At 39.6% G+C, this 13186-nt stretch overlaps 1 protein-coding gene across 6 annotated transcripts; it reads left to right on the forward strand.

Moving 5' to 3' along the window:
- Positions 1-5605: 5605 nt before the first annotated feature.
- Positions 5606-9765, forward strand: tmem268 (transmembrane protein 268). Of its 6 annotated transcripts, none has more exons than XM_083684822.1 (11): positions 5654-5813; positions 5946-5988; positions 6292-6354; positions 6954-7086; positions 7356-7450; positions 7620-7727; positions 7916-8068; positions 8216-8326; positions 8627-8716; positions 9069-9287; positions 9393-9765. In XM_083684822.1, the coding sequence occupies exons 4-11, from the start codon at positions 6972-6974 to the stop codon at positions 9558-9560; spliced, it is 1059 nt and encodes a 352-aa protein (XP_083540948.1). In that variant the 5' UTR covers positions 5654-5813; positions 5946-5988; positions 6292-6354; positions 6954-6971; the 3' UTR covers positions 9561-9765. The 6 variants fall into 6 exon arrangements, with proteins under 6 accessions (XP_083540947.1, XP_083540945.1, XP_083540948.1 ...); XM_083684823.1 differs by having other exon boundaries at positions 5951-5988; XM_083684821.1 differs by lacking the exons at positions 5654-5813; positions 5946-5988 and adding an exon at positions 5606-5643.
- The last annotated feature ends 3421 nt before the right edge of the window (positions 9766-13186 follow it).

Here is a 13186-nt window from a genome sequence, read left to right on the forward strand (position 1 = left end):
TCTCGTTTTGGCTGAATTTATTTCGGAGAACTCTGAAAAATAGGCAGACCCCTATTTGTAAGTACGGTATGTCAACTTTAGCGTTGACAACACTAATAAATGATAGCCCAAGATATTTTGAGTTATTTAAGAAGTATTTCAGACAGTTACTATGATGCATCTATGGTAAATAAGATCGTAAATGGATAGGATCTCGCTGTTAATGTGATTGAGTGGATAAATCAGCAGTGGCTATTGATGTCGTGTGAGCCTGTACTCAGGAATAACCCATTGATAACAACTGATTTAACTTACTAATGCCTCATTAAATGACAGGTGACATCTTTGTTATGATGAGATCTGTTATGATGAGATCTGACATGTGCAAAACTGAAAAATCTAAGTAATGATTTGACTACGGACTGTAAACCACCATACATTGATGGTGTCATGTTGTGTCTCGTTTCTGCTCTGTAGTGCATCTGTTCTCTGAGCTCCAATAGTGGAACTCCGCCCACCTAATACCGGTCAATGTAAATAAAGATTTCTTCAAAATAAGAGCGCCCAAGTTAAACTTCATTTAGCATTTAAACATAGTAAATATGGATCAAGGAGCTACAAACAATATGCTAATTGTCTTAACATATATATATATCAATCATCAATATATCATATTTGGTATAGTATTGCCCCAGAAGGGTTTGATGAAGTCATCTCTGGTACCACTACTCGGCAACACTTATATAATATGGATCAGGTGAGTTTGAGTCGAAAGCGGTATCTTACCAAATGTTGATGGCTCATTACTGGGGCCATACAGCGCAAAGTGCCCTATCTGAACTACATAGGACATAATGGACTATACAGAAATATTTTTCAATCATTTCAACTTCTCTGGTACCAGCCTACTCAGTAACATTTCTTGAATAGCGTGTGTTCTGTGAGCAACAAGTTCCAACATTAAGACTTCCGGTTTCGTTTCGTCACTGGAAAGCGATCATGAAATAAGTAAATATTAAGTAACAGAAAGTATATACTATTTACAAAAATTTTTTTTTTTAGATAATTATAATTTACATATTCGTGCAATTACATGTCATTTTGCATAGGGCACATATAATGGACTGTACACACCCTAGTCAAACAATTCTATAGGATTGGTGATTTTTCCAATAAAATCCTATACGGTTCTCACAATCCTCAAGGATTTTGTGTCACCTCTATCGAAATCCTATTGGAATATATTTTCCTATCAGATCCTATAGGAGCCTATAAATGGTGTCACATCAAAGAATAGAGAGAGGGGACTGGACTGGACTGGAGTAGATAAACAGATAGATTACGCACATAGTTTTGGAAAATCCCTCTCGGTTCTGTGGCCCATTATGTCCAATCGTTTTATTATAATTCATTGCATGGAATAGCCTACGCAGCCTTCACTGAAGCAATTTGGGTAGGTTCCTGTGCCAGAGCAGCTTGAGGCATATTGAAATAATTCAACACTTGTTAGATATGAGCCTCTGCTCTTTAAAAGTAAAATATGTAATATTGATACAATTGATGCAGTCGTAGGTTTTTTTTCAGCAAGCAAACTGCTACTGAGAAATGTTCCTGAAAACAATGTAGAATTGCATGAAATGTGCTTAGGGAACTGGCCATGGGGAGAAGGCCCTGGCTGTCTGTCAGGACACTGATGAGCACCTGTGTGTACTAATTACCCACACATGTGGCATGCCTCTACAAGATGAAATTGAAAACAACATTAGTTTTAATATACAATCTGTACAATATTTAGAGTGCTGTCCCTGCCCATGTCACTGTCCTTGCCTGTTCCTATCTCCTCTTCTTATATTTGTCACTGCTATAGTTATAATCACTATGTCTGACCAGTTACCAGCTCACCTACAGCTGCCACTGGCAGGTGCCACTGGCCCCTGGGTCCCATGCAATTGCATGGGTTGCGTGTTGGCAAACCACGTGCCTGCAGACATACCCACTTACATCATATTGATAAAATACACCTTATACGCTCTTGGTTTAATACTTACTACTGGATGTTAAATGTCACTATATGACTGATAAAATGTTAAATGTCTGTTAAAATGTAGTGTTTATGTTTGAATGTTCGTTTGAAAAAAAATCTGATGAAGAAATGCCCTGCCGCTTGTCACTGATGAGAACCAGGTGCCACTGGCCACACCACCTGTCACCATTACAGTGCCAAGAAAACAATAATAAACTAATAGGCTACAACAAGACACTACAATTGGCTATGATTGATATTTGTGGTAGTTAGAGCCGGCATCGCTGTGACATCGCTTTTTTGCATAACCAACACGTAATGTTGTTACTGTGGTTCTATGATTCTTTCTATCCCACTTTATATTTTATTTTTTACAGTTCCATTTTATTTGTTGTAATGTAGGCCTATCTATCGCTGTAATGTAGGCCTACTCTGCATGTGCTTCAAGTGTAGGTCTGATCCTGATTTTTAGGTTGTGCGCAAGGACCTGTCTGCCATTCGCTCCATGCCTGCTCCCGCTATCATGAGGTCCGACACGAACCGTGCAAAAGCAACATGAAAACCGGCTTAGAAATCTGTATTGACTACCATTAGAAATGTAGTAAACAAGCTGTTGATTGGTTATTTCGTTTTTGCAATAAAAAAGAGAAAATGAATTATCTAGACTTTTTCGACTTCCTAGATTCTACTCCATAGAGACTGTGTGTGTATCGTGGAATAGCTTTGGCTGTGAGGCCTTGAATTTCATTTGTATTTATTTTGTATGTTAGGTTGACTTAGGTGATAGGTAATGTGTGATGTATCTATAACCTTATTAATGTAAGAATATGATCATTGTGTTAGTAATAAATAAATAATCCTTTTTAGGTTTTATTTTCTTTAATTCTTTCTTATTTTCCACTGCACTCATTGTATGTACAGAGCTAGTGCTGGGGATGGGAGAGGACTGGGGATAGGAGGGAAGGGAGTCCTATCCTACGTGACATTAGGGTACAAGCGTATCAGGCAGTAGGTTATAGGATTTTGTTATTCATGTTGTATGTCTATGTATGTTTACATTGGAACATTATGAATAAACAGAATGTAAAAGAAAATACACTGATTTAGGTCATTAGTCAAATCCATGTAGGCTATGCATCATTTCCCTTCCCTCCTCTTTTCAATGTTTTAATGCTGGATGTGACTCAGTTTGTCACGATTCCATCTGGACACTAAGGGGCGGCAGAGACCTCCCGATGGACTTATTAGGACTCAGGCGCATCCCCAAGTGGCCTATTTGCCTTTCAACTGCATTCCCTCATCTGGTCTCCTCTCTGCTCCTACACTATACAATCTTACACAGTTAGGTCTACAATTTCATATTGCTATTGACGATGATGATGATGATGCATGATGCTGATGATTTAAAAATTGCATCATGCATTCACTGAATATACAGTGCCCTGCGTAAGTAAGCACACTTTTCTTCTTTTGGCTCTATACTCCAAAAGTTTGGATTTGAAATCACAACAATTACTATGATGGTCAAGTCGAGGTTCTGAGCTTTTATTTGATGGTATTTGTGTACATTGGTTTCACCATTTAGAAATCACAGCACTTTTTATACATTGTCCAAATTAAGCACTCATGTTAAGTATTTGGTCAACAATCCTTTGCATGCAATAACAGCCTGAAGTCTGCCACCCATTGACCCCACCAGGCGCTGAGTATATTCTCTGGAGATGCTCTGCCAGGCCTGTACTGCAGCCATCTTCAGTTGTTGTTTGTTTTGAGGTCTTTTTGCCTAAAATCTTATCATCAGGAATTGAAATGCATGTTAATTTGGATTTAAATCTGAAGATTGACTTGGCCACTCAAGACCATTCCCTTTTTGGCCCTGAAAAAACTCCCAAGCTGCTATGGCAGTATGTTTTGGGTCATTGTCTTTCTGTATGATGAAGTGCCATCCAATGAATTTAGAGGCATTTGCTTGTATTCGAGCAGACAAGATGTTTCTGTACACTTCAGAATACATTCTGCTGCTGCCGTAAATGGTTGTTGCCTTCCTAGGCTAGATCAAGCCCTCCATCAAATCCTGCCAGCTCTTGCTTTTGCTTTTCCATAAACTGAGCAGGACATTGAAAAGTGCCCCTTATCAGAGCCACACTGACCTTGTATCTTATGATGCGAGTTTCGTAGTCGGAAATAAGCACTTGAACAAGCTTCCAAGTCAGAACTCAAGTGGGAAACTCAGGGTAGAAGGATGATATTTGATGTATCCTGTAACCTTTCACTTTCTCCATGGAGAAATAACTGCCAAAACACAGATTCATTTCTGTACAATTTTAATATGGTTGAGAAAGTAGTCCCCCAGATGTCTCTTGAATGCGATAAGGAGCACCAAAAGTAGAAGCTTTCTTAGGATTTCCATGTTGTCAACATTAGAAAATATACAGCAATCTCATTGGTTGAAGAGTTATTCCGACATCAGAAGCACTTGAACGTGCTCATGTCGTACTTATGATGTCACCAACTGGGAAGCTCAGAGTTTATGAGGAGCCCTTGACCAAACCAAGAGTATCAAAGTCATGTATCTGCAAGAGATGTGAACCACATGTACTACTCTTTTATTCCAGATGATGGCGACTGTGAACTCCACTGAGCATTGGCCAATGCAGTGAAACAAGAGCCTGTGGTGGCAATAAAACCATTGGGTCACCATGTCCACATTTAATTGGACTTTGCCCTCAATCAAGTCATGAAATGATTCTACAGACAAAAGGTGTACGGTATGTGGACATTTTTTCTATCACTTTCTATGAGGCACACACGTTACGCTTTACAACTCATTATAGATATATCTGATGCCTTATAATGTCTTTGTAACATATTATATCATATGTTATGTATGTCTATAAGATTTTTTTCAACTCAGGATCATTATGAGATGCTATAAGGCATAATAATCCAGTCATACAGTACATGCTTTGTCTTATGCTATGCTATGCATGCATTATATCAGTGTGTGTGTGTGTGTGTGTGTGTGTGTGTGTGTGTGTGTGTGTGTGTGTGTGTGTGTGTGTGTGTGTGTGTGTGTGTGTGTGGGTGTGTTGTTGTGTGGGTGTGTGGGTGTGTGTGCGTGTGACCTCTCATGCCCACCCACAGGCTCTAAGGCATGAGTTAATGTAGGACAGTTTCAGACCAAGACATCTAAGAGAAGAGCTGCTGATGTCACCGGCATCCAGATCTGCTCAGGGCTAAGACAACCATAATCAGTTAGGTGAGGAATAGTGTATTTGATTGTGTGTATATGTGAGTGCCTTAAATTTATCCGCATAGTTCTAGTAGGAACAAAGAATCATCCTTGTTGTCGTGTTGGTACATTTGCTATGCTATGCTAAGCATTCCAAAAACAAGTCACTCCAGAAATATATTATAGGGCTGCATATGAAAACAATACTCATGTTATTACAAGTGGACTCCTGTTGGTAAAGTGGACTCATATTCTCATTCACTCCCTTGTATTCTCTCTGTTGGGCTGAGAAGCATAGACCACATTCCACCAGTCATGTGCTCAGGCTGATCTGAGTCACAAGCTGAAAGTGAGAGAGAGAAAGAGAGAGGGAGAAGTTAGTGAGGATTATGGATCGGGTTAGGGGCAAGTAAGTGAAATAGTACTTGCAGGGATTGTTTGGGCTATTTTTGAAGGTATCACAGCATGGTAGGATGGAAGGATGAGTCATATATTTAGGAAGGAATGGGTTGATGCTCACAGGGAATTATTGAAATCCTGTAACTTTGGAACTCTGGTGGTTGCTCATCTCAAGTGCGGGTAGGAGGTGTTTAATCATGTAATTGAACACAAAATGATTCTGTGAAATTGAATTGTTTTACCTTTGGATTGTACATAGAATCAGGGGAAGTGCTTTGGGGAGTGTATTTTACTCATTATACATATTTTCAGTACAGCAGGTGCAGAGAAGCTGGTTTGAAGATGGCTATAAGATGTGAGTCAGATTTACAGCAAAGAGGAAGTGAGAATTTGAAAGTGTGTGCTCGATTGAGTGTGTGCTCGATCGAGAAAGAGGTAGAGAGAGAGAGAGAGAGAGAGAGAGAGAGAGAAACAGACAAGTTGACATCACGGTTGCAGACAGCAATTTAACACTTCTGTGCAAAAATGTGTCTCCTTCACTAGCAAGCAAATGAGAGAGAGGAAGCGAAAGAGAACCAGAAAGCTACAGTGTGTCTCTTAATGTTGCTCTTCTCGCTCAGTCTAGTTTCTAGTTTCTCTCTCTCTTTCTCTTTCACAGAGCTGATGAAAGGAGGGCGATAACTCTGCTGTGTATGATGCGTTGAAGACGGCCCCTGTTGAGGTGCAGTATGTCTATCTTGTAGTAGCCTACTGCTTATGCCCTTTTAACAGAAACATTTAAAGTGTGCAGCCTAGTATTACAGATAAGTCACCCACAAGATATATGCACAGTATATTGTGCTAAAGCCCTAAATACCTTGGTGGTAAAACAGCATACATTGGTACTGTTATTCTTTGAACTCTAACACAGCAGTTCCAAAAGGAGAAGTGACATGGGTTCCTGTCAACAGCCTTTCAACAGCCACTCTAAAGTTCAAGTCTGGCATTTCATAACATTTTTAGATAAAGATGGTGGCTTAGTCTTGCTATTTCCTGTAGAGTGACAGTGCAAGCTAAGTCGAGGAAAACATTTCAATCTTTTCTTTCGAAAAAGAAAAAAATCTTGTGTACGTGATGTAGCACGTTATCATACAATCTACAGCATTTGGGAAATGGTGTTGTCATCAGCCCTCGCTTTAGTCCTCTTGAATAACTGACGTGTGTCCCATTAGTCTTGGGTTATAGCAAGCCGATGAGGTCCTTTACACTCTCATCCCTTTCCTCTGATGTGCGGTTTCAGGGATTTTTAATCAACTGGATGCATGCTCATGGTTCCCTCAGGGTCTCGTCATCACTGTCATGATGGAGGACAAGACAGAACTGCCTGATGCAACAGATGAAAGTAACATTGACATTCAACCTAAACCAGCCATAACACAGCCAGAGACCAGCAGATCTTCTAGATGGAGTAATGGTATGTGCTGTGCCTTGAGTAGACTTAAGTTTTTATCTTGTGACTCACTTCCTTTATTTTCTATCTCTTCCTTGTTCTTTGTTCTATTTTGCCCTCTTTTTTTTTCCTTCACTATGTCCCTGTCTCACCCATGTTCTTTTTTCCCTTTCTCTCTTTTATTCGCTCTCGTTTTTCAGACGATTTCAAGCTCATTTTTTGTGTCACACTGAAAGTCTTTCTCTGTCAGAATGGGTTATTGTCACCCTCACCCCCCCCTCTCTCTATCTCAGGTCAGTGTGTGCTGGCAGTGCCTAGCTCATCCATGCTGAACCCCTGGTTTGATATGTCTCTCTGCAGGGCTCTGCTGGAGAGGGATGGCTTCCAGGTCGGTGCACGCACACACGCACACGCACACACACACACACACACATACACACACACCAGACTTTATATCATATTTTATCATGTAGAAGAATGTAATACATTGCAAATCACCTTACAAATACAATGCTTTTATGTTTACCCTTTGGTCCTTTTTGGTTTCTCCATGGGAGATTCCTGTGACAGACTTCGAGACCCCTCTGGAAATAGCGCTTTACGTGCCTTCCGTCAGGAGATACCTGCTCTTCAACTCCTCCCTCTTCCACTTCATCATAGCACCAGTAGGGTCACCCTCTTAGATTAACTCAACTCAGTTTGTTTGTGGTGGTATGCAACTATCTATGTAGTGTTCATATATCCAGTCCTAAGGAGAAACTGTAATGCTGTAGTGTCCACAATGTGAGTTAACATTCTCCTCTCACTCATCTCTCTGTCTTTGTTTATATAGTGTATTTTGTCTCCTCTCCAGATTTTGTATGTGGTGATATGGTGTGCTGTCTACTCCACTTTTCACCTATATCTCTCCATCACTGACTATTGGGTCCTCTGTCTGTCTGTCAGCCTGGTCTCTATTTTCCTGACGACAGTCATCATCCTCATCCTCCACCACAGCAACAAGGAGGTTGAGTTTTCCGTCCCAAGATGTGTTGAATACTAAAACTTTCCAATCTGAATTCAATATTATTTGACTGTTGTGGTAAAAAAAAAATAAAAACACCAAAAAGTAATAAATCCTATATAACTAAAACCTGTCATGGTCTTTCTACAGATAAATATGAACATTGATGTGCGACTCATCCAGGTGAATGAGAGGATGAGCAGACACAAGCTGCTTGTGGGCGTGGCAGACTGGGTGCAGAACTGCACTGGAACTCTACAGGTACTGTCCCCTGTCCATAGGCAAGTCATTCTCAGAGGGCAGACATTTAGTGTTAAACTCTTTTTCCCTTCTAGTTAGGAGGTTACCTAAGATAAAAGATCAAATCTGTAACACAGGCTCTCTCAAGTGATTAACAACATACAAATTCCTTTTTGGCACAGTACACTAATGATGTATCCATGATGGAGTAGTTTAATTAATCTCTCTCTTTTTCTCTCTCTCTCTCTCTCTCTCTCTCTCTCTCTCTCTCTCTCTCTCTCTCTCTCTTTCTTTAACACACACACATACACACAACCTCAGCTCTTCTGTGTGTATTGGGATATGGCTCACTGTTTGAGGGACTTGACTGAAACTCTAGAGGATATGAGCTCTGCGGGAGACGAGGCCCAGGTAACTACATCTGTCACTGTCACTGTTAGTGTTGTTTGGCAATAAAGGCTGCCAGGCACATGTTGTTTCCCAAGACAATGGATACAATATGCATAGATCAGTACAGACAAATCCCAGTGTATTGATAAAGCATAGTCTGTAATGATTTGAAATGAAACTAACAGGGGAGATTTTGAAACTAACAGGGAAGCCCAAATAGTGGGTGACACTTCACCCTATCAGAGTGGGGTTAAACATGGTGTATACAGCCATTGAATTGTTCGAATTTGTCACATTTGACAATGATGACCACCATACAGTGTCACAAACAAAGCCACCTGATTGGCACTCACTTTCAATTGCTCTCTACTAGAGGAAACTCAAGAACAGAATGTCCCATCTGGTCTTGGTGACTGAGGTCATGACCTTTGAACCAGTAGAGGGCTCAAGGAGTGATGAGGACACAGATGAGGAGAGACCCCTACTGCTGGACAATGAGGAGTCAGGGCGCAATACCCCATCCAGCCAGAGGGAGGACACCAAGCTCACCACTAACTACAGCCTTGTACCAGATCAACTACTATCAGCTCAGGTTTGTAAAAGTGCTCCCAAAAGTGCTCCCAAGTTATATACATTTTGAATATAAACACAGTAGCAAGACATATTATAAATGTTCAAAAATATAAATGTTTTGCAGGCCAAAGCACACCAACTTCTACTGACCTACAGTGCTACATATGTAAAGCTGCTGGTGTCTGAGAGGCTGCCTGGCCCATCACACCGCCCTCTACACCCCAGGAGTAATCACTGCACCACAATGTCCCTCTGTCTCTGTCAGTATATCAAAAACAAAATCCTAAAATAGGGACAGAGTAAAGTGTCTTCATTCCGATTTCAATGTTGCTGTAGGATGATATTGTATTTGCACTCGATGATGATGGCATGTAATCATGTCATGGTTACCCACCATGTTGTAAATTATTTGTACAAACATTAAATGTATCTTCTTTTAGAGTGATTTCATAATTGAAACAGGGATAGTGATTAAATAAAGACTTTGCTTGACATAACACTTTACCAAAAAAACAAACTAATTGATGCGGAGATGAAGAATTAAGCTGAAGAGGTGGTCATGCATTAGTAGCGATCTGCTAGCTCCTACCAGGAGCACAGGAGGGCTGTGTGTGTGTCTGTGGCAGAGATCCAGTTCATTACCAGTGGTTATTTATCAACCTTGATGCTGCTGCTGAGGTGATTGGCCCTTAAATGCCTGGGCTCTGCGTGATGACACAAACACACACAGGGAGAGAGGTGGAATGGAATAGACGCATGCCATGTGTGAGTCCAAGTTAAACAATCTCAGAGACTGGGTCTCTTTGGGAGGCTAAATGACCATCTGTGATCCTGCAGAGACAGTCTGGCCTGGCCCCCATCCTTTTCCCAACCTCTCTCTCTCTCTCTCTCTCTCTCTCTGAGCGTGCATTCATAGAGTCGGGTTGTTTAATAGATTTCATGATGCTCCAACAATGGTAAGTGAAGTACATATTGTTGGAACATATTTACTGTGATGAAGTTGAATACATATTTGAATATATATTGAAAAATAAATATGGAAAATACACAAGAAGTGGTAGATGCAACAATACAGAAATGCTGATGCTGTTATAAAACAATTATGTCATATGGAAATAATATAAAGCCTGTGTTTTAAGGAGTAGATGTTGAGAGATATAGTCCATGTTCTGACAGGGAGAGAAAGAGAGATACAGGGATGGAGAAATCCGGGGCAACTATAAATAGCACCTAAGAGACGAAGGCAGAGGAAAGGCCAGAGAGAGGGAGAGAGGGAGAGGGAGAGAGAGAGAGAGAGAGAGAGAGAGAGAGAGAGAGAGAGAGAGGGAGGGGAGAGAGGAATGTACGGTACATCACTGTCACCCAGTCTTGCACAACCAAAAATGTCTCTTTTATTCAAACAACTGAATTCATACACAACGAATGCATGTGTAACATCCATGAATGTAATAAACCTCAAGAGAAGCACATGTACATCGGCGGTTTGGCAGCCTCTTTGAACAAGCAATCCATCGCATTTACAAGCTCAGAGAAAGGGTGTCATACCTCATACTGTAAGTAAGCAGTTACAGTACATTTGTTCAGCCAAAGTCATCTGTAACAACATAGAATCGCCTCAGAAAACGAATGTGGGGAGCACAGTTAAGAGCCATCTAAACTATATTCTAGGAGTGAGTCTAAACCTTACACACACATTCCAGAACACTTCAGAGGTGAGTAACAGCACTATGGATAACAGCACTGTGCTTACTTTTTCGGTGCTGTTTTAATATATTTCTAGAATACTGTGTCATCAAAAAAGAGCATATTCATCAATTCACTCATTCAATACAATGTACATTATAAATACAATAGTGATAATCCAATGCAAAAGTGATTACCACTTAACAATAATAATAATAACAATAATAAATACTTGCAGAATAAACTTCATACACCCTAATACAATACAATATTCAATATCTCAGTAAAATTTAAGCGTTATTTAAAAAATAGCTTTATCATCAGAATCAATAACGACAGAGGAAAAGGAGAAGCAAGAGATATGTCACCAATTATGGTAAAAAAAAGTGCAATTCTAACAGCGGGGGGGGGGGGGGGGGGGGGGGCTTTGGGGTAGTCGAGGAAATAAATGAAGGAGAGGAAAGTGCTACAATATATAGGCATTGATTTTCTTCTCTCCTCAGAGACATTCATTTTCAGTTCCAACACGATCCTGCACCACTGACTCCGGCTCAGGCCTCTCAGTTCATACTCTTACACGACAGTCAAAAGACAACACACCTCATATATCTGATAGGCCAGATAAGATTTAGGGCAACCCCTTTTTGTTGTCATTCGTAAACAACAGAGGTGGATAAGATACTTGTAATGGTTCAAAAGGCATAACTTGTGTATATAGATGAGACAACACTGGAGCCAAACGGAGATAGCATGCACTACTGAGTTGTGAATGCTATGGGTGGATTCTTTTACGACAACATTGAAAGTAAGCAACTAGGAGGCAGACTAATATGTGCTTAAATGTCAATTTACTCTGTAACGTTGTCACTGAAAAACTGAGAGATATACACGCCATTCAGTACTAATAACCACCTTAAGAATGTGCAATTGAACCAATGTGCACTAGGGTATGTAATCAGAGAGGTATCCCTTTTTAAAATCAAGCTACCAATGTGAATTATTGTGAATCTTGAGTCCCAGTACTTTCTGTCTGTTTTTTTGTCTTTGTACTGCAGTATAGTTTACTCCATTTATGACATTTATGAAATGTGTCAACCACTTCAAGCAGGCTAGCTATTTTTGCACTAGAGGTGTCTTATTCCATAACTTTCTACTGAAGTGCTAAAAACTATTCTGTTCTAAGCCTACTGATATTAATCATGGTGTAAGAATATTAGCTGCTGTTCCATTTCAGTGCTGCAAAGTGTAAATCATCACAAAAATGATGACATTTCAGCAAGTTTCAAGGTGTATAGATACAATAAACAACTGATATCAATAATGACTATTCAAACAGAATGGTGCATTGCTGGAAAAATAATACATTATGGCATATACCAAATAAATAAATAAGTACATACATAAATAAAGTGAAACAGTACACAAACATGTTATCCAATCCAATTAAAATAGTCAATACTGACCTCTAAAAAGGTGAAAAAAGACACTAGCACAGAGTGGTCACATTAACCTAACCTATGGTTTACCCCAGTTAATTATCATTTGCTTTTCATCTTCATTTGCTTTTTACATTAATACTGATCTGTGTCCCTTCTTGTGTTCTGTACATTTGTTTGGCAGTCTGTTATACAAGTGTAATTAATGCTATTCTGTAAATCTATACAAATAAAAAAAAGAAGCTCGTTGGCACATATATTTCTGTATATCATTAAATAAAAAACTCAAAATGATACCGAACACTATAATAACTATATGTAAAGACTGAAAGTAATCAAAAATACCTCCTTAAATAATACTTATTTGATACTTCAATAATGTCTACTAGGATTTGTGATCTATTTGGCAGTTTTATGAAAGCTTAAAGACCTCACTGAAATACAGTGTGACCCCCATTTTGGTCTCGTTAGATTAAAGTAATCACTAATCTAAATCAATTTAATAGTTGATGTCTCTCATATCCAGTATGTGCCTTGTGTTTCAGGTCCTTATTTGAGTGTAATAGGTTATAGTGGTTAACAGTTATATTGGCCCTAAATTGATGGCTATTTGTATTTACATTTAAATATTATCTGTAATTGGTTGTCAGCCAGTTAGTGGTCAGTAGGTCAGTTCAGAACTATATGTACAGTACACAGGGTGAAAAATACATCCCCCAGTGTAGCAGTGAGTGCATTTTAGTGCCCATTATTCTTCACCAAAAAGCAGCTATGTATCTCATAATTCCCCCCGGCGTGT

Source organism: Argentina silus, assembly GCF_951799395.1.
Source record: "Argentina silus genome assembly, chromosome: 14".
Classification (NCBI taxonomy): domain Eukaryota; kingdom Metazoa; phylum Chordata; class Actinopteri; order Argentiniformes; family Argentinidae; genus Argentina; species Argentina silus.

Bases quoted from the DNA above. Each gene is read 5' to 3' on its own strand.
- tmem268 (XM_083684821.1), top strand. From the start codon at position 6,972: ATGATGGAGGACAAGACAGAACTGCCTGATGCAACAGATGAAAGTAAC. The intron at 7,451-7,619 runs GTCGGTGCACGC...TCTCCATGGGAG, and splicing joins TGGAGAGGGATGGCTTCCAG to ATTCCTGTGACAGACTTCGA. The intron at 8,327-8,626 runs GTACTGTCCCCT...ACACAACCTCAG, and splicing joins ACTGCACTGGAACTCTACAG to CTCTTCTGTGTGTATTGGGA.